At 37.6% G+C, this 22,091-nt stretch overlaps 1 protein-coding gene and 1 long non-coding RNA gene across 5 annotated transcripts in view; one reads left to right on the top strand and one right to left on the bottom strand.

Moving 5' to 3' along the window:
• The window catches only part of MYO5A (myosin VA), a 219,196-nt gene that overhangs the window by 100,354 nt on the left and 96,751 nt on the right, over positions 1-22,091 (top strand). For all 4 annotated transcript variants that reach the window (XM_005559591.5, XM_005559593.5, XM_045395478.3 and 1 more), the window contains exons 5-11: positions 1,148-1,304; positions 7,008-7,151; positions 9,345-9,426; positions 10,081-10,188; positions 12,110-12,216; positions 20,196-20,461; positions 21,276-21,357. In XM_005559591.5, coding sequence (XP_005559648.3) covers positions 1,148-1,304; positions 7,008-7,151; positions 9,345-9,426; positions 10,081-10,188; positions 12,110-12,216; positions 20,196-20,461; positions 21,276-21,357 — 946 coding nt within the window. The remainder of the gene's footprint in view (positions 1-1,147; positions 1,305-7,007; positions 7,152-9,344; positions 9,427-10,080; positions 10,189-12,109; positions 12,217-20,195; positions 20,462-21,275; positions 21,358-22,091) is intronic.
• Positions 1-22,091, bottom strand: part of LOC123574429 (uncharacterized) — a 113,348-nt gene that overhangs the window by 84,014 nt on the left and 7,243 nt on the right. The window contains exon 2 of the long non-coding RNA XR_010588065.2: positions 11,843-11,939. This is a non-coding gene — a long non-coding RNA (uncharacterized lncRNA). The remainder of the gene's footprint in view (positions 1-11,842; positions 11,940-22,091) is intronic.

Raw genomic sequence — 22,091 nt, 5'->3', positions numbered from 1 at the left:
CTGTTACTTTTTAATTTATAAGTAGATATTATTTTTAGGAAATATCATTCTTTTTATTTTTTTTGAGACAGAGTTTCACTCTTTTTGCCCAGACTGGAGTGCAATGGCACGATCTTGGCTCACCACAACCTCCACCTCCCGGGTTCAAGCAGTTCTCCTGCCTCAGCCTCCCAAAGAGCTGGGATTACAGGCATGCACCAGCACCCTGGCTAATTTTGTATTTTTAGTAGAGACGGGGTTTCTCCATGTTGGTCAGGCTGGTCTTGAACTCCTGACCTCAGGTGATCCACCTGCCTCGGCCTCCCAAAGTGCTGGGATTACAGGCATGAGCCACCGCACCCGGCTAATGGGAATATCATTCTTATGTTCCTTTCCACGTTGTTGCATGTATGAGCCAGCAAAAAACTCACCGTGCTTTATCACAAAGAACAGAGAAGAAATAATGTTAATCACATTCCCAAGTGGGCAGTGGAACAGGAATTAAAAGAAATTAAAGAATGTGTAAGCAGAAACTCAGTTGTATGTAAGAAAACCCAATTCCCCCTCAGAAAGAGAAAGAGCCAGAGTCCTTTAAAAATTAACTGCCTGTTTTTCTTTGGCTGGTGAGCCTTATCTCTCCTTCTTTCCCAGGCATTGTGAAGACCCTATTTTTGTAGCTGTGCAGCTGCAAAGTCACTAGACAGAAAAACCCAAGTCATAAAACATATTTTTCTTGAAAAATAAGAAATGATGTAATGTATGTCTCAATTAATTGAATAACTGTCTTTGTTTCTCGCTTCTGTAATATGCTTTCCCCTGCACAGATCTCCCCCCAACCCCATGAAATGTTTAAAAGGTAACTTAACTCTTTGTTCAGGGCTCAGTCCTTTGGATGTTAATCCGACTGGGCTGGTGCACTTAAATAATAAATATCCTCCTCAACCCCATCTGTCTCTCTGATTCCTTAAAAAAAAAAAAAAAAAAATTCCTGAAACATTTCTGGTGGCCGGTATGGGGATTGAACCTGCGACCTTGGCGTTATCAGCACCAGTATTGACCAAAAAATCCATTAAATTGGCCCCCTACTTCCATAGAGACCATAGGTTCCCTTATCAATCCTGCTACAGGCAGCACTGGCAGTTCCTTTTTTTTTTTTTTTATTTTACAGAGATGAACGAAATCAGTCCATCATCGTAAGTGGAGAGTCTGGGGCAGGAAAAACAGTCTCAGCTAAGTATGCCATGCGATACTTTGCAACTGTGAGTGGTTCTGCCAGTGAGGCCAACGTGGAGGAAAAGGTCTTGGCCTCCAACCCCATCATGGAGGTAAGACAGCAGAGTCTTCGGCTTTCTTCCTATATTCTCTTGATAAGAAACATGCTCAAAAAATTGATTGATGCAGCATGTCTCAAGAAAGCCCGGGGTCTCCCAGCCACTAAAATTAAGAAAATACTTTTCTACATGTTTATAAAAAATCTAGGAAAAGTAAAAATTTGGTAAGGTAGACGTTTTTAATAAAGCCCAGCTATAGCGGAATCTGCTTTAGTCTATAATCCTGAATTTTTGACCTACTAGCGAAATTGTTGCCCCTAAATACCAGCCAGCAATTAAGTTTCCTTCTCCTCATTAACTGACTCATATCTATTGTTCCTTTCCTTGTGCCAGAAGTACAAGTTACTCATTTCCCCCAAGTCCTGAGTTCTTATTTATGCTCCTTCTAAAACATAAGATTTGTTATGCTCAAGTATGAATGAGTTTCATTATTCCTTTGCCCATATTTCATTTTCTGTACTTAGTCCAACCTAAGTTGGCTTAAATTTTAATATAGCTAAAGTTTTATTTTTTTTTCCAGATTTGAACTGTAAACTTAAATATGATCTTTATAACCTTTTTTGTTGTTGTTATTGTTCTGTCAAGAATGTAACACAGCTATAGGTTTGTAAAAGACATTCGGTAACTATAAGGTTTTGACAGGGGAAGAACTATGAAAGAATGTGCTTTCAAAATTCGAGTGCACCATATACAAAGTAGAAATGCCTACGCCAATGAAAATGGAACTAATTGTGTGAGAATTTGAGTATTTTAGGGTTTGTAGAGTATTATTTATCTATTAATATGATTTTTGGAAAGTTATAGTTTTATATGAAGACTTATTAAATGGAGAAAAATTAATTTTGTTACATGGAGAGAAATTAGTTTGGACATGCAGAAGCAAACTTTCCTTGTTAAAAATTCAAATCGGCATTTTTTTATTCCTGTCTTTTTCCTTTGTCAAGCTTTATTTGTCACCCAAACACAGATGGAGTTAAAATCGGCCTGGTGCACCTGTGGTACAAGTGGTTTTTGCAATAATCTATCTAGAGGTAATTGTGCTTGGTTTGCAGTGCTGCGTGTGACACTTCAGAACAGAATGCTGTGACCTCTTATCTGTAGGGCTGCCCTCTAGAGCAGCGGGACTTCTACTTTTTGGGATCGAAAAACAAGATATGATGGGAAAATTCAGAGGTTTCCTGGGCTGGATGTGCTATGGAAAAAAATACCGGGAATGCTTTCTGAAATAGGATGAACAGGAAGAAACAGATGCTTACACCGAAAGAGAATAGTGAAAATGTTAAGCAGATGTTAAGATTTTGAAAGAATGTAAGCTACAGATACAGTGCTGGATGTCACTGGTGTTAATATTGGGGAAATAGAATCTGTGGAGCCAGTTTTTGGTTTGGGGTCAGAAAACAGTATGGCTTCTTTTCTTGCTGTTGTTGTTTTGACTGGTTTTGGTCATGACAGATTCTTGGTATTTGACAACAGTTCCAGCCATTTTAGTCCCTAGCACTGGAATATCCCAAAGTCTTGAATGTGATAGCATTAGGTAATCCCATTTCTTCTGGGCCTGGACCATGTAATACTAGGATTTGAAGTTGTCTTTGAGGATAACTGAAGTCTAGAATGAACCTTCTAGAATTTTTCATGAGTAGAGTGAACTATTTTATTACCTCTTTAAAAAAAAAACAACAAAAAAGCTTTATTGGTTTTTCTACAACACAGATTTGAATTATATTAGTAGGAGTGATATTAAAAATTTGGAATAGCCACTGTCGTAGTCCATTTAGTGTTGCTGTAACTGTAGCCTCAGAATACCTGAGGCTGAGTAATTTATAAAGAAAAGAGATTTATTTAGCTCATGGTTCTGTGGGCTATACAGTAAGCATGGCTCTGGCATCTGCTAGGCTTCTGGTGAGGGCCAGCGTGCTGCATAACATGGCAGAGAATGTCACAGGGCAAGTGGACACACGCAAACAGGGGAAACCTGAGGGCCTCCTGACTTCATAACAGCCCACTCCAGTGGAAATGAATCTAGTCCCGAGAGAACTAATCTGGTCTCACCAGAGGGAGAACTCACTGCAGGAGAACTTTACCAAGGCTTTCACTATAGATTTGCCCCCATGACCAAAACACCTCCCACTAGACCCCACCTCCCAGCACCTCCACATTGGGGATCAAATTTCAACATGAATTTTGGTGGGGACATGTTATATCCAAACCACAGCAGTCAAAGATAATACTTACAATACGCAATTATAAAGAATATGCCCTGCTTGCTGGGATGAACGTAAAAGATAAAGGGATCAGCTATGCTCGCCTGCTTCCTTCTCTGTTATTTAGTCTGTCTAAATAATTTGAAATTGTTCATCTATAAGAATTTGGATTAAGAAAAATTTGGTAAAGAGTTGAACTAATTTTCAATAACTACAAAAAAGAGCATCTCAATTTGAAAGATGGAAATGTAATATGGAGCTGAAGATCAGTTACTGGAAGAAAACATAGGTAAAATACTGAGTATGTAGTCTGAAAAATTTGTAGCTTTAAATCGTTTCAAGACTGTGTCCCTATATCAGAGCCCTTGCTGTGATGTCAGGAAAGGTATACCTGCGTCTCCAGTGATCTTCTGAAACTCCTCATAGGATAATGAGCATCCTACACGGTTAACATTATAATCCAGTGTCTAAAGAGATATGCACATTATTCTTCAAAAAGGAAGCTCCTCATTCTCAACATAGGCTTCTTTTGCAAAATGTGAATGATGTACAGATAATTACTCTGTTTGCTCCATTTCATGATGTTTTCATTTTTTCCTGGAAATTTTCATCATAAGATGGGAATAGCACACTGAAACTTTTTTTTTTTTTTTTTAAGAGACAGGGTCTTGCTCCATCTCAGCCTGTCCCAGGCTGATCTCAAATGAACTCCTGGGCTCAAGCAATCCTCCTGCCTCAGCCTCCCAAAGTGTTGGGATTACGGGTGTGAGCCACTGTACCAGGCCTGGATCTTAATTTTTTTTTTTTTTTTTTGAGACAGAGTTTCATTCTTGTTGCCCAGGCTGCAGTGCAATGGTATGATCTCAGCTCGCTGCAACCTCCACCCACTGGATTCAAGCTATTCTCCTGCCTCAGCCTCCCGAGTAGCTGGGATTACAGGCACATGCCACCATGCTCAGCTACCGTTGTATTTTTAATAGAGATGGGGTTTCACCATGTTGGTCAGGCTGGTCTCGAACACCTGACCTCAGGTGATCCATCTGCCTTGGCCTCCCAAAGTGCTGGGATTACAGGCATGAACCACCGCACCTGGCCAATTGTTTCTTTTTAATTTCAATAACCATAATTGAAGATTTTCCTCTCCATTTAGCAAAGAAGTGGCTCATGCATCATTACATTAAAATAGTAAAACCAAGATTACCAAGATCGTAAAATTTATTTTTTCCTTTAGTGGCTTCTTGCTAATTAAAGTGAAAATAGTATTAGGGAGTCTCTTGTGAATACAGTGCTTATGTGGCCGAGGCAACAATTGAGGGAGTGGACAAAAGGTACTGTTTGTGTATAGAAATTTCTTTCACTATCAGGTTCAGGACTTAGAATCAAATAATTTTATTTTTTAAAAAGAACCCTAGAGCTCCACTATCCTAGTCAATTTACATTTGAGGATACTAATGGTCCTCAAAGAGATTAAATAATGGCAAGTTGATAATAGGGTCTGGTCTGATAGGTCTTCGGGCTTCTAATTCATTTGTTCTTTCTACCATTGTTTGTCTATGTTTAAATGCATTTTACTTGAAAACAGAAGGATCTGCTTCAACTCTAGTCAATCCCTGCCTCTTCTCACAATGTGGTGGTGTTTGGACAGGTGGACCACTCTGACGCCCAGTCTGAGTAGATGGGGAGAGATGATGTGTGGAAGGTGGGGTAAGAGTTGAGGAAGGAGGAGAAGCTGTGGCCCACCCTTCCTCCACTTGCTTAGTTACTGGCAGGAAAGTAACTTAGGCCCGTAACTAATATTTGCTGAGTGTTTATTGAGTAGCTGCTGCTACTTCTACCACATGTGACCTTTCATTTGCTCTTTGGAAGAATATATTGTGTTGAGAGAAAAGTCTGCATTTATAATTAATCTCCTTTTCTAAATAAAATAGTAAGACAATGTACAGACTGTTTTTTGCTGTGGTGTTTTGTAATATCAAGAGGGGTAACATCTGAGTAAATGAATAGATAAATTATCTCAGGCTACATTAGATCCTTCTGTAATTTTGCCAGAAATTTATTCTTATTTTTCTAGAAAAGATTTTAAAATGTTAATCTAAAATATAGCAGTGTCCTCACTGCCAAAACAAAATAGGATGATATCTACACTCTATTTCAGAAAGTGAAAATATGTTTTCTTTGATTGATCAAAGAATCTAATGTGCTGACTTGTATGGCTATGTTACTACTGTTTTCACTACTTACATTTGTATCACTCTTAAAACTACATTGTATTTTCACATCTTTCTCTCTGCTGTAGTTTCAATATACTAATCCTAACATAGGCTTTGTGAAGGTGAAAGAGATTAATCTTTTATGAAATTTGCTTATTAAACATTTAATATATGCATTATGTTAACACTTGCTTTTCTGACTACACCTTTTTTTTTTTGCTTTGCCTTAAAAAAAAATTATAGAAGTGAATTACCTAAATCAGAAAGACATATGGCATTAAAAATTTTAAGGTTATATAAAACATTTAGCAGTGAGTTATATTCTCTGCATTCTGTAGCAGATATTTTGTAAGCTAGATTTAACTGTCAAAATCCAAAGCCAAATGTGTGTTTTTCTGGTTCTGAAAATGGCCTTTAAATTGAGTGGGTAATACTAATACTCTGCTAATAAACAGTTTAACTGGACCTTTGTTGCCACAGGATAAGGTAATAGAAATATCAGGCTAAAGAGACCCTGAGCACCAGAGCAGCATTTCCAGGAAATATTAATTGGTCTTAACCATTTTATTTATGTAAAGCAGGTGAAGTTTTTTGGAAAAATATAAAAACCTGAAACTTACCTAACAAAGCCCATGCCTTGGCAGCTCTCATTGTCACTTGTTCTCTTTCTTTGCTGGCATGAACGTTCAGATAACCCAAAAGGTGTTATGAAAATATTCTAACCTCTGAGTTCAGGTCTGCTGTTTCTGAAAATCATTTTTGTGAGAATAACAAGACAAATAAGAACTATTAGTATATATCTGTGTGATTGTGCAGTGAGCAAAGCATACACCTGTGCCTGCAGTGGCAAAAGTGGTTCTGTTCTTAAAAGAATCAGTTTTGGCTGGGTGCAGTGGCTCACGCCTGTAATCCCAGCAGTTTGGGAGGCCAAGGTGGGTGAATCACAAGGTCAGGAGCTTGAGACCAGCCTGGCCAACATGGTGAAACCCCGTCTCTACTGAAAATACAAAAATTAGCTGGGCGTGGTGGCATGTGCCTGTAATCCCAGAGGCTGAGGCAGGAGAACCGCTTGAACCTGGGAGGCGGAGGTTGCAGTGAGCCGAGATCGTGACACTGTACTCCAGCATGGTGACAGAGCAAGACTCTGTCTCAAAAAAAAAAAAAAAAAAAAAAATCAGTTTTAAGGACCTGTGTTCTACTCCATCTTTTCTCTCTCTGAGCAGATTCTGTAAATGTCATGTTGTTAATTACACGTCTAAAATCTTATTTTCTCTCTTGCTTTTTAGTCAATTGGAAATGCTAAAACAACCAGGAATGATAATAGCAGCCGTTTTGGGAAGTATATTGAGATTGGTTTTGATAAGAGATATCGAATCATTGGTGCCAATATGAGAACTTATCTTTTAGAGAAATCCAGAGTGGTATTCCAGGTAAGCCGGCCATATACACAAATGTACTTGTGTTAGATTGCTGTATAATTGTTGAGTCCATGCTTGCTGGTATGCATTTTATTTCTAGATAGTTTTGAGCATATTATGACAATATTACCTCCAACCACGCTTGGACTAAAGCATGGAAAATGGTGCCTGTTAGAGGCAGGGGAGTACCACTTAAACGCTAATAGTCTTTGGGGCTGGTCACTTTTAGGTTTGACTTTTCCCTACAGGTGCTTGCAGGAAAGCTTAGTTGAGAACAGGTGCTATTAGTTTAGTCTTGTCTCTCATATTTCCAAATGATAGGGAAGGTATTGTTCCATGCTTTCAATAAGTTACAGTTTGAACTTGGTTCAAGAAAAGAAATTATCTTGTCCTCTTTCCTTCCTCCTTCTCCTCTCTTAGAATATATTATTGTTCAGATAGAATAGTGAGGGTTAAAAAAATCTTCACAACCCAATTGTGAACTACTATCAAAAAAAATAGTTGATGCATCTGTGTAGGGTTTACATTCACATGTAAGCTCTTGATCCCTTTTGATTGGAAAGTGGGAGATACTATATATTTACATCACTAACAGGCATACATTTATATATTTATAGGTATGGATTTATCACACACTCTCAGTATAGGGCTTCTGTAGACCTACTGCTTGCCTCATGCTGTGAGATTTAGGTTTCATTAACCTCAACTGCATGCCCACTGCATTGAGGTTCAAATGCCCCTGACACTGCCATGTAACAGCATCCACAATTTCCATAGCCCAGGTCTGTCATAGGTTTGAAAGTGTCTGATAATTTGAGCAGTCTGAAGTTGCTCTGGCTTTGACTTTGGGGCTATGCCTGATTTGTCGCCACCTAAAATATACTTGATTTGTATAGTAAGGCAATACAAATGAAGTATTATATTTAATACTAGGTACATACAGAACAGTGTTACTACACTGATGGCCATTTGTGTAGGTTTTTTTGAAAAGTGTCTACTTTGATAACCAGAAGAAAGAATGGGTGAAACAGAGGTAGATCTAAGAGAAGATTCAAATGTTAGAGTTCAAATAGTAGAGGTTTGATTGATAGGTAAGTGAGTAAGCGGGGAGGAAAAATGGTCCTTGGTCAGTATGAGACCAAAGGCTAGTAGTGCTTAATATAAAATGGTAAGGCCCAATCCTTATTGTCTTGTTTAGAGACACTGAACCATTTCTAGCAGTTTCCCAGTCTCCAGAGATATAGAATGTCAAGGATGTTTGGCTTGTCAGAATGAATCACACAATCAGAAGAGGCATACTTGTACTGTCCTTTATGTACAAAGAGGACCTAAGCATTTCTGCAGACTCACAGGCTTTTGTAGTTTCTGTATGCTGAACCACCTGATCTCTTGTTTAATCATGCTTGTGGTCATTAGTATATTGGTAATTTGTTCAGTGGCTTCTGTCCCTATAATAGGTTTTCTTTTCCAGACATCAGCCCCCTGTGGGCATCAAACCTGACCCTGGCCTTATTAGTAAGATTCATTAGCCAACTTAGTATACTGTAAAAATCAAGGATATAGTGATAAACTATTAGGTGTATGAACAATATTATTGCAACTGTATTTTTTAGATATATGTGTGGAAAAGACTCTCAGGAAATACTGAAAAATTACCTTAGAATTTATATGTGATTTATTTTCTATTTTATAAAAGTTATTGATTTAAAATGTATAAACTAAAATGATATAGAAGATGTACATTTGTGGCTTTCTTACAAACAACACAGTAGATGGTCCAGTCTACAATATGGCAAGAATGGGATTATTCTTTTTTCAAAGCATTTGGAAGACTGTGAATCTAAGAGGTACCATTAGAAAATAGTATTGAGTATGGCAAAAAAAAAAAAAAAAAAAGGTTTTAGTTTCCCCCCAAAAGCACTGATTATCTTATGATTGTAGACATATGTCAAGCTGTTCACTAGTTCAGAAAGCATTACTATCCGATATTTTATGTTGAATTTGACCAACACACATATATTCATATATATGCATATAGACTATAAATCAGAAGATTTAATAATCAGAAATAAGTATTAGGAAATATTGGAGAGTATAATTTATTTAACCAACTGAGATAATTAAATATTAAAATCTTATTTTATGATAGAATTTTCTGAATTTTAGATTAAAATGCTGTAATTGAAAACTCTTCTTATTTCAAAGGCAGAAGAGGAGAGAAACTATCATATCTTCTATCAGCTTTGTGCCTCAGCAAAGTTACCTGAATTTAAAATGCTACGATTAGGTATGAATATGGCATTAAATTTATTGTTCTAGTATTGTTTTCTGTTAATTTCCAAGTTCCTAAATTTACTTGTTAAAAAGGAGCTTATCTCATGCTGAAATACTTATGGATAATATGATAAAAAGTCAGCAGTTGGCTTCAAAATAACCCATGGGGTAGAGAAGGAGTAAGTAGCTGTATAAATGGAACAGTATTGGCCTGGAGGTGATTTTAGATGGCTGTTTAAGATGAGTAATGAGTACCTAGGGGCTCATTATGTTAGTCTCTCTACTTTTGTATATGTTTGATATTTGCCTTGATTAAAAGAAAAAAAAAATTAAAGGAGTTGATTTGTTAGAGGCCAGTAGGGTTTCTTATGAGGGGAGTAAAGGATTTGAGGAAATTATTCTAGTGTGTAGATTGGAATAAAACCTTTAGGAAAGGACTATTTGTTTTACCAATTAACATAAATAAACTATAAATATTTTACCCCATTTAATTAAATTTTATTTAATTTTTAGTTTTTTATTAAAATACAATTGAAAACACAGGCAGTCAAACTCTAGACCCTGTACACTCAACTGTGCTATCACCACCTCTGATTCAGAGTGGACGTAAGGGTAGAAGTCAAGGCTTTTTCATAAACCAGAAAACTTTTATTTTTCTTCGTTACAGGAAATGCAGATGACTTTAATTACACGCAACAAGGAGGCAGTCCTGTGATTGAAGGAGTGGATGATGCAAAGGAGATGGCACACACCAGACAGGCCTGCACTTTGCTAGGTAATGTCACTTTATTCTTGAGCTCTTCTGAGGAATAGCTTTTTTACTCAAGCAACCTTTGTTTAGAATATTGGCTTGACTTTATATTAAGTGGCGAGTATTGCTAAAAGATTTAATATTCCACATAGAACACATTTAGACAGCAAATGGGCAGGAGGTTTCTTTTTGGAGTGATAGAACTGTTCTAAAATTAGATTGTGGTAATAGTTGTGCAACTTTGTAAATTTACTAAAACATCATTGAATTGCACACTCAAAATGGGTGAATTTTATAGTATGCAAATTAGCCTTCAATAAAACTGTTCAAAATATATTTGGGGCATCAGGGGAGGGCTACTTGTAATTCTTTGCTTAAATTTTTACAAAATCTGAAACATGAAGCTAAGTGAAATGGGCTCCTCTACAAGCTCGCATTTTGTAGGAGCTTTTGGTTTGTTTGTTTGGTTGGTTTTGGGGATCTTTCTGCGGCTGGGAAATGTGGCTGAGTTGGCATCGTGACAGAATATTACATTACATGTAGTTTATTCCAGCATTTTTTTTTTCTGTTCCAACACTTCTGAAGCAGCTCAGATGTCACTATCTTGTTTCTGGGATTTAAAAAATGTTGGGCCTACATACGAATAAATTAATCTTTAGAACTTGTCATCAACAACTTAAAGAAAAAAAAAAACCTCAGAATATAAATAACTCTAAAATCATATGATGGCATTTTGAGTAGTACCCTCAGGTGAGTTAACTTAATTTAAAAGCACTGCTAATTACAGTGTGGACCAGGACCACTGTGGGCCTTGCTAGAAATGCAGAATCCTGAATCCCTTCTCAGGCCTACTGAAACATAATCTGCATATTGTCAAAATGTATTGGTGATTCATATGCATATTAAAAGTTTGAAAATCGCTGCATTTCTTCTCGGGCTAAATCTATTTGTAAACAGTAAATTGTGAATTTGAAAAAGCCATACAGAGGTTGCAGTGAGCTGAGATCACACCACTGCCCTCCAGCCTGGGTGACAGAGTGAGACTGTGTGTCAAAAAACAAAAAAGAAAAAGTCATAATGCAGGAGATGGTAAAAAATAATAATTATTATTATTATAGGGTCAGTACTGAATTATCCTTTCTTAGATTACATATTTGGAAATGATTTCACTGCTTCTATTTGCATGCAATTATATCTAATTTTCATGAGATTCTTATATTATTTAAAAATGAAGCCAGATCTGATAAAAGCCGAAAGCTGTCCAGCTTTCTCATCTTGCCTTATCCTTCACCTTCTGCTCTGATGCTGTATTTGGACGCATACTCATCAGGCTGGGATATAGCACCAGCCCAAACGCTTCTAATCTTGGTGTCTTTGACTTATACTTGGTCTGTAGTTTAAAGAAGTGATTAAATAATTACTTTTTAAACAGCCTTAAGAAGTAACAGCTTTATTGGGCTGTATTTGGAGCAGAGATAAATAGAAATGGTAATACTATTAATTTTAAACCCAGTGTGTGACAATGATGACAATAGTTTGTTTAGCACTTACTGTATGTCACATTGTGTATTAAGTATGCTATGTGCATTATCTCATTTAATCTTCACATACTTTGAAATAGTCACTATTATTTTCATATCTCAAATGAGAAAATGGAGGCATAGAATACTGACGTTACCTGTCCATTTGAGATGATAGGTCTATACCAGAGCCAGGTCTCAAGCCAGATCAGCCACAGTCAGCAGCCATGTTATCCATCCATGATGCTAAACTGCCTAATGTGTTAATGTCAACAAAGACAAAAGTGTTGTTAGCTATGACACATTATAATATGCACAACATCTGCCAATATTCAGGAATTAACAATAGGCTTAAAATTGTCTACTATAATTGTTTAGTTGCTATTCTGAAATTAATCACTTGTTCATTCACTCTCTTGTTTCAGGAATTAGTGAATCTCATCAAATGGGAATTTTCCGAATACTTGCTGGCATCCTTCACTTAGGCAATGTTGGATTTACATCCCGAGACGCAGACAGCTGCACAATACCTGTAAGTTCAGAATAAGCTTTAGTGGGATGGCAGTTGAATTGTGTTTTAGATTTGTAGATTGTGTAAAGAAGCAATATAGTTTAAGTCTCTCTCTCAATATTATCAGAAATATAGTTATCAAAGACATATATTATCAAAAGGAGAATCTCAAACTGAGAATAAAGAAATATGGATTCTAATCCCTGGTGCATAGTGATTTTGTGGTGTGTGTGACAGAGATAGAGAGTGAAAGAGAGAGGGTTGGATAGATGAGATTAGTGACTGTGATGCAGATGTGGCCCCACAAGATCAGAAACTCATGGAAGTTAAAGCTATAAGGGATCATATTATGCCCTTACTGAAATGTTTCAGGACTCCCCACTGCCTTCAGAAGCAGACCCAACACCTTACTTGGCATGACATGACATGACATGAAAGGCCTTCATGACTGACACCTGACTTCCTATTGAGCTTCTTTCTCATTGCTTTGCACACTCCACATCCAGCCATTTCCATGCCAGGCTGGCTGTCTCTCCTGGCTTTGCTCAGATTCTCCCTGCTGGGGTTCGTAGATTGCTCTTCTTCCCTAGCCAGCTTTTACTCACTTCTCACAGGCAGACCTCTAGCATGTCTTCTTAGATACACACTCCCGCTTCTGCTTTCCTTTATTGTAGCTCAAATCACATTGTTCTATAAAGGTCTCTCTTGCTTGCCTTTACCCACTAGGATTTGAGGTCCTTGTGGAAAGAGCCATGCTATTCATTTTGGCATTCTTAATTAAGGCCTTAATTTAAATGGCATTTATTCAACTCAGTTGCCTTTTTTCTCTGGATCTATAGCCTCTTGTGTAAAAACAGATTCTCTACTCCTGTAAGAAAAGAATCTATTTCTTGTCTTTTCTGGATATACTACTTTGATACTATATTAGATGTGTGAGACATGATATAATATAAAATAAGTGACTTTATGATTTGAAAAGAAAACTTTTCCTGTAACTTTTTTTTTTGAAGCGGAGTTTCACTCTTGTTGCCCAGGCTGGAGTGCAAAGGCATATGATCTCAGCTCACTGCAACCTCCGCCTCCTGGGTTCAGGCGATTCTTCTGCCTCAGCCTCCTGAGTAGCTGGGACTACAGGTGCACACCACCATGCACAGCTAATTTTGTATTTTTAGTAGAGAGAGGGTTTTACCATGTTGGCCAGGCTGGTCTTGAACTCCTGATCTCAGATGATCTGCCCACCTTGGCCTCCCAAAGTACTGGGATTACAGGTGTGAGGTGTGAGCCACTGCATCCAGCCCTGTAACTTATTTATTAGTCCAAGGGCCAAGAGCTAGATGGGCAGAGAGTTTGGTTTACAGAAAGCTTGATCCTCATGATTTTCTTTATGATTCTATTTGAGGTGTAATTTTCCTAAGCCATGGGTCCTAATTTTAGATGCATGATTCCTCCTCCCCTCTCCCAGCCTCTTTTTTTCTAATGGTGATTTTGTAAAAGGCAAAATGATAATTCTAATTTAAACCCCGATTTCTTCTAATGAAACATTGCTAGTCTTTTTAAAAGCCTTGTTGAGATATAATTCACATATCATACTCATTTAAAGTGTACCATTAAGTGGCTTTTAGTATATTCACAGATATGTGCAACCATCACCATAGTCGGTTTAAAATACTTCCATGACCTCAAAAAGAAACCCAGTACCCTTTACTTATTGTTACCTATGTGTCAATTTCCCTAGCCCTAAGTAACCATAAATCTGTTTTCTGGCTGATTTGCCTGTTCTGGACATTTCATATAGATGGAATCATATCATATATGGTCTTTTGTGACTGGCTTCTTCCAAAATCCATCCATGTTGTAGCATGTGTTAATACTTATTCTTTTATATGGCTGAATAATAGTCCATTATATGGAGATACCATATTTTGTTTATCCATTGGTTGATTGATCGATATTTGAGTTGTTTCACCTTTTGGCTGTTATGAATAACCCTACTCTGAATGTTGGCATACAAACTGGATTTTTTAAAAAGAACTCAATTGATTTTTGCATCACCATCTTTCATCTTTGCCCTTGTGACCTTTCCCCAAATGTCAAGCTTCTCCTGATCAAGAAAGTCGTGACTAATGTTATATCACATGTATCACTTCACTATGAGTCTTACCTAAAATTTGAGTGTACTATTTTCCTATTTGAGATGTCTAGAAGTTATTAATATCATCTTGGAGGAATAGTATTTACAATGTATGAAACTTGTCCAGAAGTTACTTCCATCCAGTTCTTGTAATTCTGTTATTTTTACTTTCTAACCAGTGCTTGTCAACTTTGTTGATTTGATGATAGCTATAAGTACTACAGTTTCACTATTTGGGGTAGGTGGAGATTAAATGAGTTTTTTTTTGTTTTTTGTTTTTTCCTGTTTTTCTTTTTGAGACAGAATCTCTCTCTGTCACCTGATCTGGAGTGCAGTGATGTGATCTCAGCTCACTGCAACCTCCACCTCCTGGGTTCAAGCTATTCTCCAGCCTCAGCCTCCCGAGTAGCTGGGATTACAGGTGTGTGCCACCGCGTCCAGCTAATTTTTGTATTTTTAGTAGAGACGGGGTTTCACCATGTTAGCCAGACTGATCTTGAACTCCTGACCTCAGGTCATGTGCCTGCCTTGGCCTCCTAAAGTGCTGGGATTACAGGCATGAGCCACTGTGCCTGGCCTTAAATGAGCTTTAGAAGTTACTGGTAAGACATATCTATTTGATAGTTCTGCTCCACCTTGAAGGCATTTGCTGAACCCAGTGACCTTGAGCTTTGGGTTTCATAGCAAAGTGAGCTACAGAAGACAAAGACAAAGCACAGGACTCATATAAACAGGGGAACACAAAGACTCCTGCCTAAAGCTGAGACCCTAAGTGGGGCGCTAGTAATCAGTTTGCCCACCACCCACTCCAAGAGTATAAAGAAAACGTAACCTGACCCATACTTTGGTGCCAAGTGGAGGCAGAAAACTATCTCCCTAAAAATTTATAACAGCAAACTGACTCTCACACATATTCATTCCCAGACTGATTTCATAGTTCCTGGAAGGTCTCAAAAAACGACATAAAGAAAATATAGCTTAAATTGATCCTGGGCCGGTAGTTGCCTAGGCACCTGACAGAAGCAACTGCAAATCTACTTTGGAGGACCCACCTTCAGTCTAGGTCTCAGTGGAGTCCCATCAGAAAAGTTACAAGAAGTATTGACTCACAATCAGAAATCACAAGTCCCCCAGTGAAACAAAATAGAAGGAGCTAGGAGAAATGACAGATAGCAGAGTCATACCTGCTAAGAATGCCAAAATAAATTAACAGCAGATTTGGCACAACTGAAGAGAAAACTGATAAGCTAGAAGATAGATGTGAAGAAATTGCCCAAAATGCAAGATAAGACTCAAAGATAGAGCACTTGAAACGGTAATTAAGAGAAAGGGATAGAGTAATCATGTCTAATTTTAATCTAATGAAAATTCATAAAGGAGAGAAGAGAGAGAATGAAGCAGACATAATATTCCAAGAGATCATTACTAAAAAGTTTTAGAACTTGTGAAAATGACTAACCCACAGAAAATCCCAGTTAGGATAAATAAAAAGAAATCTACTCCTAAGCACATCATAATGATTTCAAAGACAGAGGAGACTTCAAACAGAGAGATTAAGAGATTGCCCTTGAAGAAATAGCAGTTAATCTGATAGCTCACTTTCCAGCTGCAGTTATAAAAGCCAGAACACAGTGGAATAATATCTTCAGTGTTCTTAGAATGGAAACTATTAACTTAGAATTATATATCCAGTTAAAATATCTTTCTAGAATGAATTAAAGTTGGAAGCATTTTCAGACAATTGAAAACTTAAGAGCAGCCAGGTGTGGTAGCTGACACCTGTAGTCCTAGCACTTTGGGAGGCTGAGGCGGGTGGATCACCTGAGGCTAAGAGTTTGAGACTAGCCTGGCCAACATGGCAAAACCCTCTCTCTACTTAAAATACAAAAATTAGCTGGGCGTTGTGCGCATGCCAATAATCCCAGCTATGTGGGAGGCTGAGTCATGAGAATTGCTTGAACCTGGGTGGCGGAGGTTACAGTGAGCTGAGATCGTGCCACTGTACTCCAGCCTGGAGGATAGAGTGAGACTGTCTCAAAAAAAAAAAAAAAAAAAAGCTTATAAGAATCTGCTGTTGCCAGTGAGCCCTCACTAGAGGAAATATTAAATATTAAAGGATATAGTTTAGGCAGAAGGAAAGTGATCCCAGTTAGAAGAGCTAAGATGCAAGAAGAAATGAACTAAGAAGTTAGTAAAATGTGGGCAAATGTAGGTAAAATTTGATTAATTAAAATAATAATAGTATATTGATCTGGTAAAAGATAGAATTCCCCACAAGACATGTATTAATTACAAAGGGAAAGATAGTTATCATTACAGTCAAGAAACCTGGCAGACATTCCGTTAACCAAGTGATCACAATTGATAGTACGAATATTTGGACCAATCAATATCACATAGCTTTGGATGTGTGCGACACCACTTCTCTGGTATTTCTGCCAAAATCTAATCATGAGGTAATATCATAGAGACACAAACTGAGGGACTCTTCAAAAAGTCAAGGTCACAAAAGACAAAGAAGAATGAAGAACTGTTCATGTTAAAGGAGACTAATGAGACATGATAGCTAAATTCAATGCATGATCCTGGATTGAATCCTGGACCATAAAAATTAATTATTTTTTGTAGAGCACACTGTTAGGCCAGCTGGCAAAGACTGATTTAGATCTGCAGGTTATATTATAGGATTGTATCATTGCTAATTTTCTCATTTTCTTCATTATACTGTACTTATGTAAGATAATGTCCATGTATTTTAGGAAATGCACACTGAAATATTTAGATAAAAGGGGCATTGTGTTTGAAATTTACTCTTAAAAAGTTCTGAAAAAGTAATGTGTGTGTGTGTATATATGTGTGTGTGTGTGTGTTAAAAAGTGAGAGAGTGATAAAAGGGAATGTGGTTAAATGTTAATATTTAGGGAATCTGAGTGAAGGGAATTTTTTGTACTATTCTTGCAACTTTTCTGTTAGTCTAAAATTAGATTAAAAGTTTAAAATATGAAATGAATCTCTAGCCGCTTACCCTGCCCCCACACACAAAAGGTAGAACTAAAGTATTGAATAACAGAGGATAAATTGGGATGGGGTGTTTGGAGTTAGTGTTACCTAGTTACATTATGTTAATTATATAACAGAATAGTAACAAAGTAAACCTTTCAAACTAGTGGAGAGGAAAATGGATTGAAAAAAATCAAAATATGGCAAGAAAGAGGGAGAAAAAGAAATGTTGAAAAACAGGACAACCAAAAGAACAAAATAAGATAGAAATAATTAAAAATGGACTAAATGCTCCAGCTAAAAGACTTAGATTGTTAGACTGGTTAAAAAAATTCAGATATAACCATGGAATACTACCCAGTCATAAAAAAAAAATGACATCATGCCCTTTGCAGCAACATGGACTCAGCTGGAAAACATTATCCGAAGTAATGCAAAAACAGAAAACCAAATACATGTTCTCACGTAAGTGGGAGCTAAACATTGGTTGCACATGGTCATAAATGGGAACAACAGACACGGGGGAATACAAGAGAGGGTAATGGTTGAAAAAAACTACCAGTTGGCAGCTATGTGCACTACCTAGGTGATGGATTCATTTATACTCCAAACCTCAGCATCACACAATATTCCTTTATTATGTACTTATGCACAAACCCCCCGATTCTAAAATAAAAGTCGAAAAAAGAAAAAAAAAGTTTCAGGTATATACTTTTTAAAGAAGCATTCCTAAACTATAGAGGTACAGAAAGTTTGGAAAAAAAAGTTTAGAAAAGACATGCTAGCTAGGGCAAAACTGGCAGCACTGTGCGGGTATTGAACAAAATAGACTTTGAGGCCAAAAGCAGTGCTAGAAGGAAATAGAGTGACTTTGCAATGATAAAGATTTTATTCACTGTGCATGGTGTCTGCCTGTAATCCTAGGAGACTGAGGCAGGAGGATCTCTTGAGCCCAGGATTTTGAGGCTACAGTGAGATACGATTGTACCACCACACTCTAGCCTGGGCAACAGAATGAAATCCCATCTTTAAAGAGAACAGATTTTATTCACCAGGGGTATGTAATAGTGCTAAACTTCTATGTACTTAATGACATAGCCTCAAAAGATATATAGCAAAAATCAACAGAAACCACAAGAAGAGACAAATTTGCTCTCAGAGTGGGAGATGATTGACTTCTCTCAATTATTGATAGGTGAAGTCCAAAAATGAGTAAAGCTGTGGAGAATTTAAACCAAACCGTTAACCATCTTGATGTAATAGAACAATATGGTAACAACATTCAAGTAGAATATGTTTACAGAATGCTGACCTACTTTTTTTTTTTTTTAATTTTAAGAAAATCGAGATGGAGTCTCACTCTGTCACCCAGGCTGGAGTGCAGTGGTGCTGTCTCAGCTCACTGCAACCTCCACCTCCCAGGTTCAAGCAGTTCTCCTGCCTCAGCCTCCCCAGTAGCTGGGATTACAGGTGTCCGCCAGCACAAGCAGCTAATTTTTGTATTTTTAGTGGAGACAGGGTTTTACCATGTTGGCCAGGCTGGTCTCAAACTCCTGAGCTCAGCTGATCCTCCTGCCTTAGCCTCCCAAAGTGCTGGGATTACAGGCATGAGCTACCTGGCCCCGCCTGACCCACTTCTAAATGATGTCAGACTCTAAACACGTACATGTATATGGCTGCTTATGTAAGGGAGTTGAGCAGGCAGTGGTGCTAGTTTGTATCTAAAGTGATTACTTGGGCGAAAGGGGGATGAAAGAAGGAAGACGGGTGCTTGAGTGTGAAGAGTCTACAGATGAGGATGTCAGGAGACCCAGGTTCTAATGCCAACTCTGACGTCAATTGCCAGCTGATTTTTGACAAAGCTATTTGTTATCTTGGATCCTATTTCCTCATTTATCCACCAGAGACAATGTTCACCCTGCCTGTTCCCCAGAAATGTTGTCAGATTCCACTGATACATGTGATTGAAGATGTTGAAAAATATAATGTACTAACATGGATTAAAATAGACAAGTATTTATCAAACACCTACTCATGCAAGGCTCCTGGAAGATATTCTAGGGGGTACAGGGATATGTAAGTCATGAAAGTCATTCTGATCTAAAAAGTCACACAGATAACTGTCAAATTACCTGCTTACAATCCTTCAGTGGTCTCCCATTTCTCTAAGGATAAAGACCAGCTGGGGTATAGCCTCTGTCTGTTTCTGTGACTTCAGTTCACATTTTCTCCCTCATTCAGCTTCAATCCTTCCTATAGGTGATTTCCTTCCTACCACAGAATATTTTTGCCAGCTGTTTCCTTGGCTTGGAAAGTCCTTTTCTCCCCCTTTCACCCAGTTAGCACCTTCCTTTTCTCAAGGGAACTGTCTCCTGCTTCCTAAACAGAGCATATTCCTCTCACATGGACTCAGCATAGTGTCCTTGGTCTTTGTGGTATTTTTCATTTTAGGGAGCAATCATTTGATTAATTTCCATTTTTCCCGAGTGACTGTAAGTTCTAGGAGGGCAGGGACCATGTTTGCTTTTGCTGTCTGGCGCATAGTATCACTTAGTAAATAATTGTTGACTGACTGATTTTTTGATCAAATGAATGAAGGTACTTTAAGAGAGATACAAACAAATACTATGAAGAGTTAAAGGAAGAAGTAATTTTTGAAGTGAGCCCCAGAAGAGATTGCAAAATGCTGCCTGGATGCCAGTTTAATGGATGAATGTGTATATTATCACTAATCAACTTTGAGTTATCTTGGTGTTTGTTGTAACAAAGAAATTGCTGAATTTTATTTGTTAACTCTTTGTTAACATTTTCCAGGAGATTCTTATTTGATTTATCTGGTCATAGGAAATAACTCATTATCTTTTGGCAGCCCAAGCATGAACCTCTCTGCATATTCTGTGACCTCATGGGTGTGGACTATGAGGAGATGTGTCACTGGCTCTGCCATCGGAAGCTGGCTACTGCCACAGAGACGTACATCAAGCCCATCTCCAAGCTGCAGGCCACAAATGCCCGTGATGCTTTGGCCAAGCACATCTATGCCAAGCTTTTTAACTGGATTGTAGATAATGTCAATCAGGCTCTCCATTCTGCTGTCAAACAGCACTCTTTTATTGGTGTGCTGGACATTTACGGGTGAGTATATTTGGCTAATTGGTCTGCCAGAGAGCATTCCTTTCTAGAACTTACCTAGTAAGTCTAAGTGGGCATTTGATTCTGTTTCCTACTGGTAAAGAGAAGGGAGACTTTGCCTACGACAATTGAAGAATACCTTGATGATGGTGATGCAATTGCATGTTGCTTAAAATTTAAGTAAAACAAAAAAAAAATGCTTCAAATCTGAAGCTAATTTACTTAGCTAGTGCATAGACTTAATTGGTTTTCAGATGCTCATGTGGTAAATTATCACTGAAATTCTAAAAATCTAATTTTATTTGCTAGTTTGCCTTATTTGAGTACCTGTCTTTAGCTATTAAAATCCTCCCCTCATATTTGTGCTTGTTTCATACTTAATTTTTCATTCTCTGGTTCTCTTTTCAAAAGAACCTGTAGGATCTCTGTTCCTATTTCCCTCCTATGTGTGTGTAACACTGTCAGTCAGTAAATTGGCAAGAGCAATGGGTTTATCATAATTCTGATGTTCCCCACTTGGGGGTGAATGAGCCCTCAAAAACTCATAGTGTTGAACACCTCTGCATGCTAGGGCCGTTAAACAAAACAAAACAAAACACAACAAAAAAAGCCTCTCCGCTGCATGGCTGATGCTCATCTGCTGGGTACATATTTCTTGTTACTGACTTATAAATTTTTATCTTCACTGATATGGAAAGAAAGTTTTACAATGTTGGGGGATGTCCCATTTCTTTCTTCGTAATGTGTATATTTTGAATATTTTTAAAAAGCTTTTTGTTCCTTTTCTCCCCTTTCCATATTATCTTCGTGGTTACAGATTTGAAACATTTGAGATAAATAGTTTTGAACAGTTTTGCATAAATTATGCAAATGAAAAACTACAGCAACAATTCAATATGGTAAGAATGTTCTTCCTTAAATAATATTCTGCTATAAATTATTCTCTTGAATTCCTAGTCTTTGTTTAAAAGCTTATCCCTGAAATGAAGTTGTGAATTATAATTATTATATGGAATTTAGAACTGATGATTAATGAATGGTACAACATTAGAAAAATGTTTTATGGGCCAGGTGGGATTCAAGGCTATCCTTGGATTGCTGTCTGATAATAATGAAAATTTGGGACAAATAGATTGAAAGAAGCAGGCAGTGTGTTAGGTAATTGCTTGGGAGTATGAAGCTTTGAGCCCAGGGATATCTTTCAGTTTGTTATTTTGAAGTTAATTGTATGTGGAATTATGACTGTCTTAATGCTTACTTGCTATATTAGCAAGATGTCAGAACTAAAAAGCAGAATTTTACATATTCTCTTTTCAACAGTCTGGGACATTCACTGAGGCAATGGCAATGGGAATATTTTGAGTGGCTCTTGTGAAGTAGTAATATTAAATATCTTAGAGGAGTACCGTGGTGTTGGGAGATTCAGAGATGCTTAAAAATCAGAGTCAGCAGATTGTGATAATGAAGGACACAGAGCCCAGAGGTGAACTGTGTGAGTTGGAATCCTACCCTGTGTCAGTTATCCAGGAGATCTTGGGCAAGTTAGTTGACCTCCCTGGGCCTTAACTTCCTCATCTATAAAATGGACATAATAATAGTACCTGCTGTGTGTGGTTTTATGGCTTAAATGGGT

The sequence above is a fragment of the Macaca fascicularis genome, chromosome 7 (genome assembly GCF_037993035.2).
Source record: "Macaca fascicularis isolate 582-1 chromosome 7, T2T-MFA8v1.1".
In the NCBI taxonomy this organism is placed as follows: Eukaryota; Metazoa; Chordata; class Mammalia; order Primates; family Cercopithecidae; genus Macaca; species Macaca fascicularis.
The sequence above is the reverse complement of the archived record's forward strand: the minus strand, read 5'-3'. Positions and strand labels throughout refer to the sequence as shown.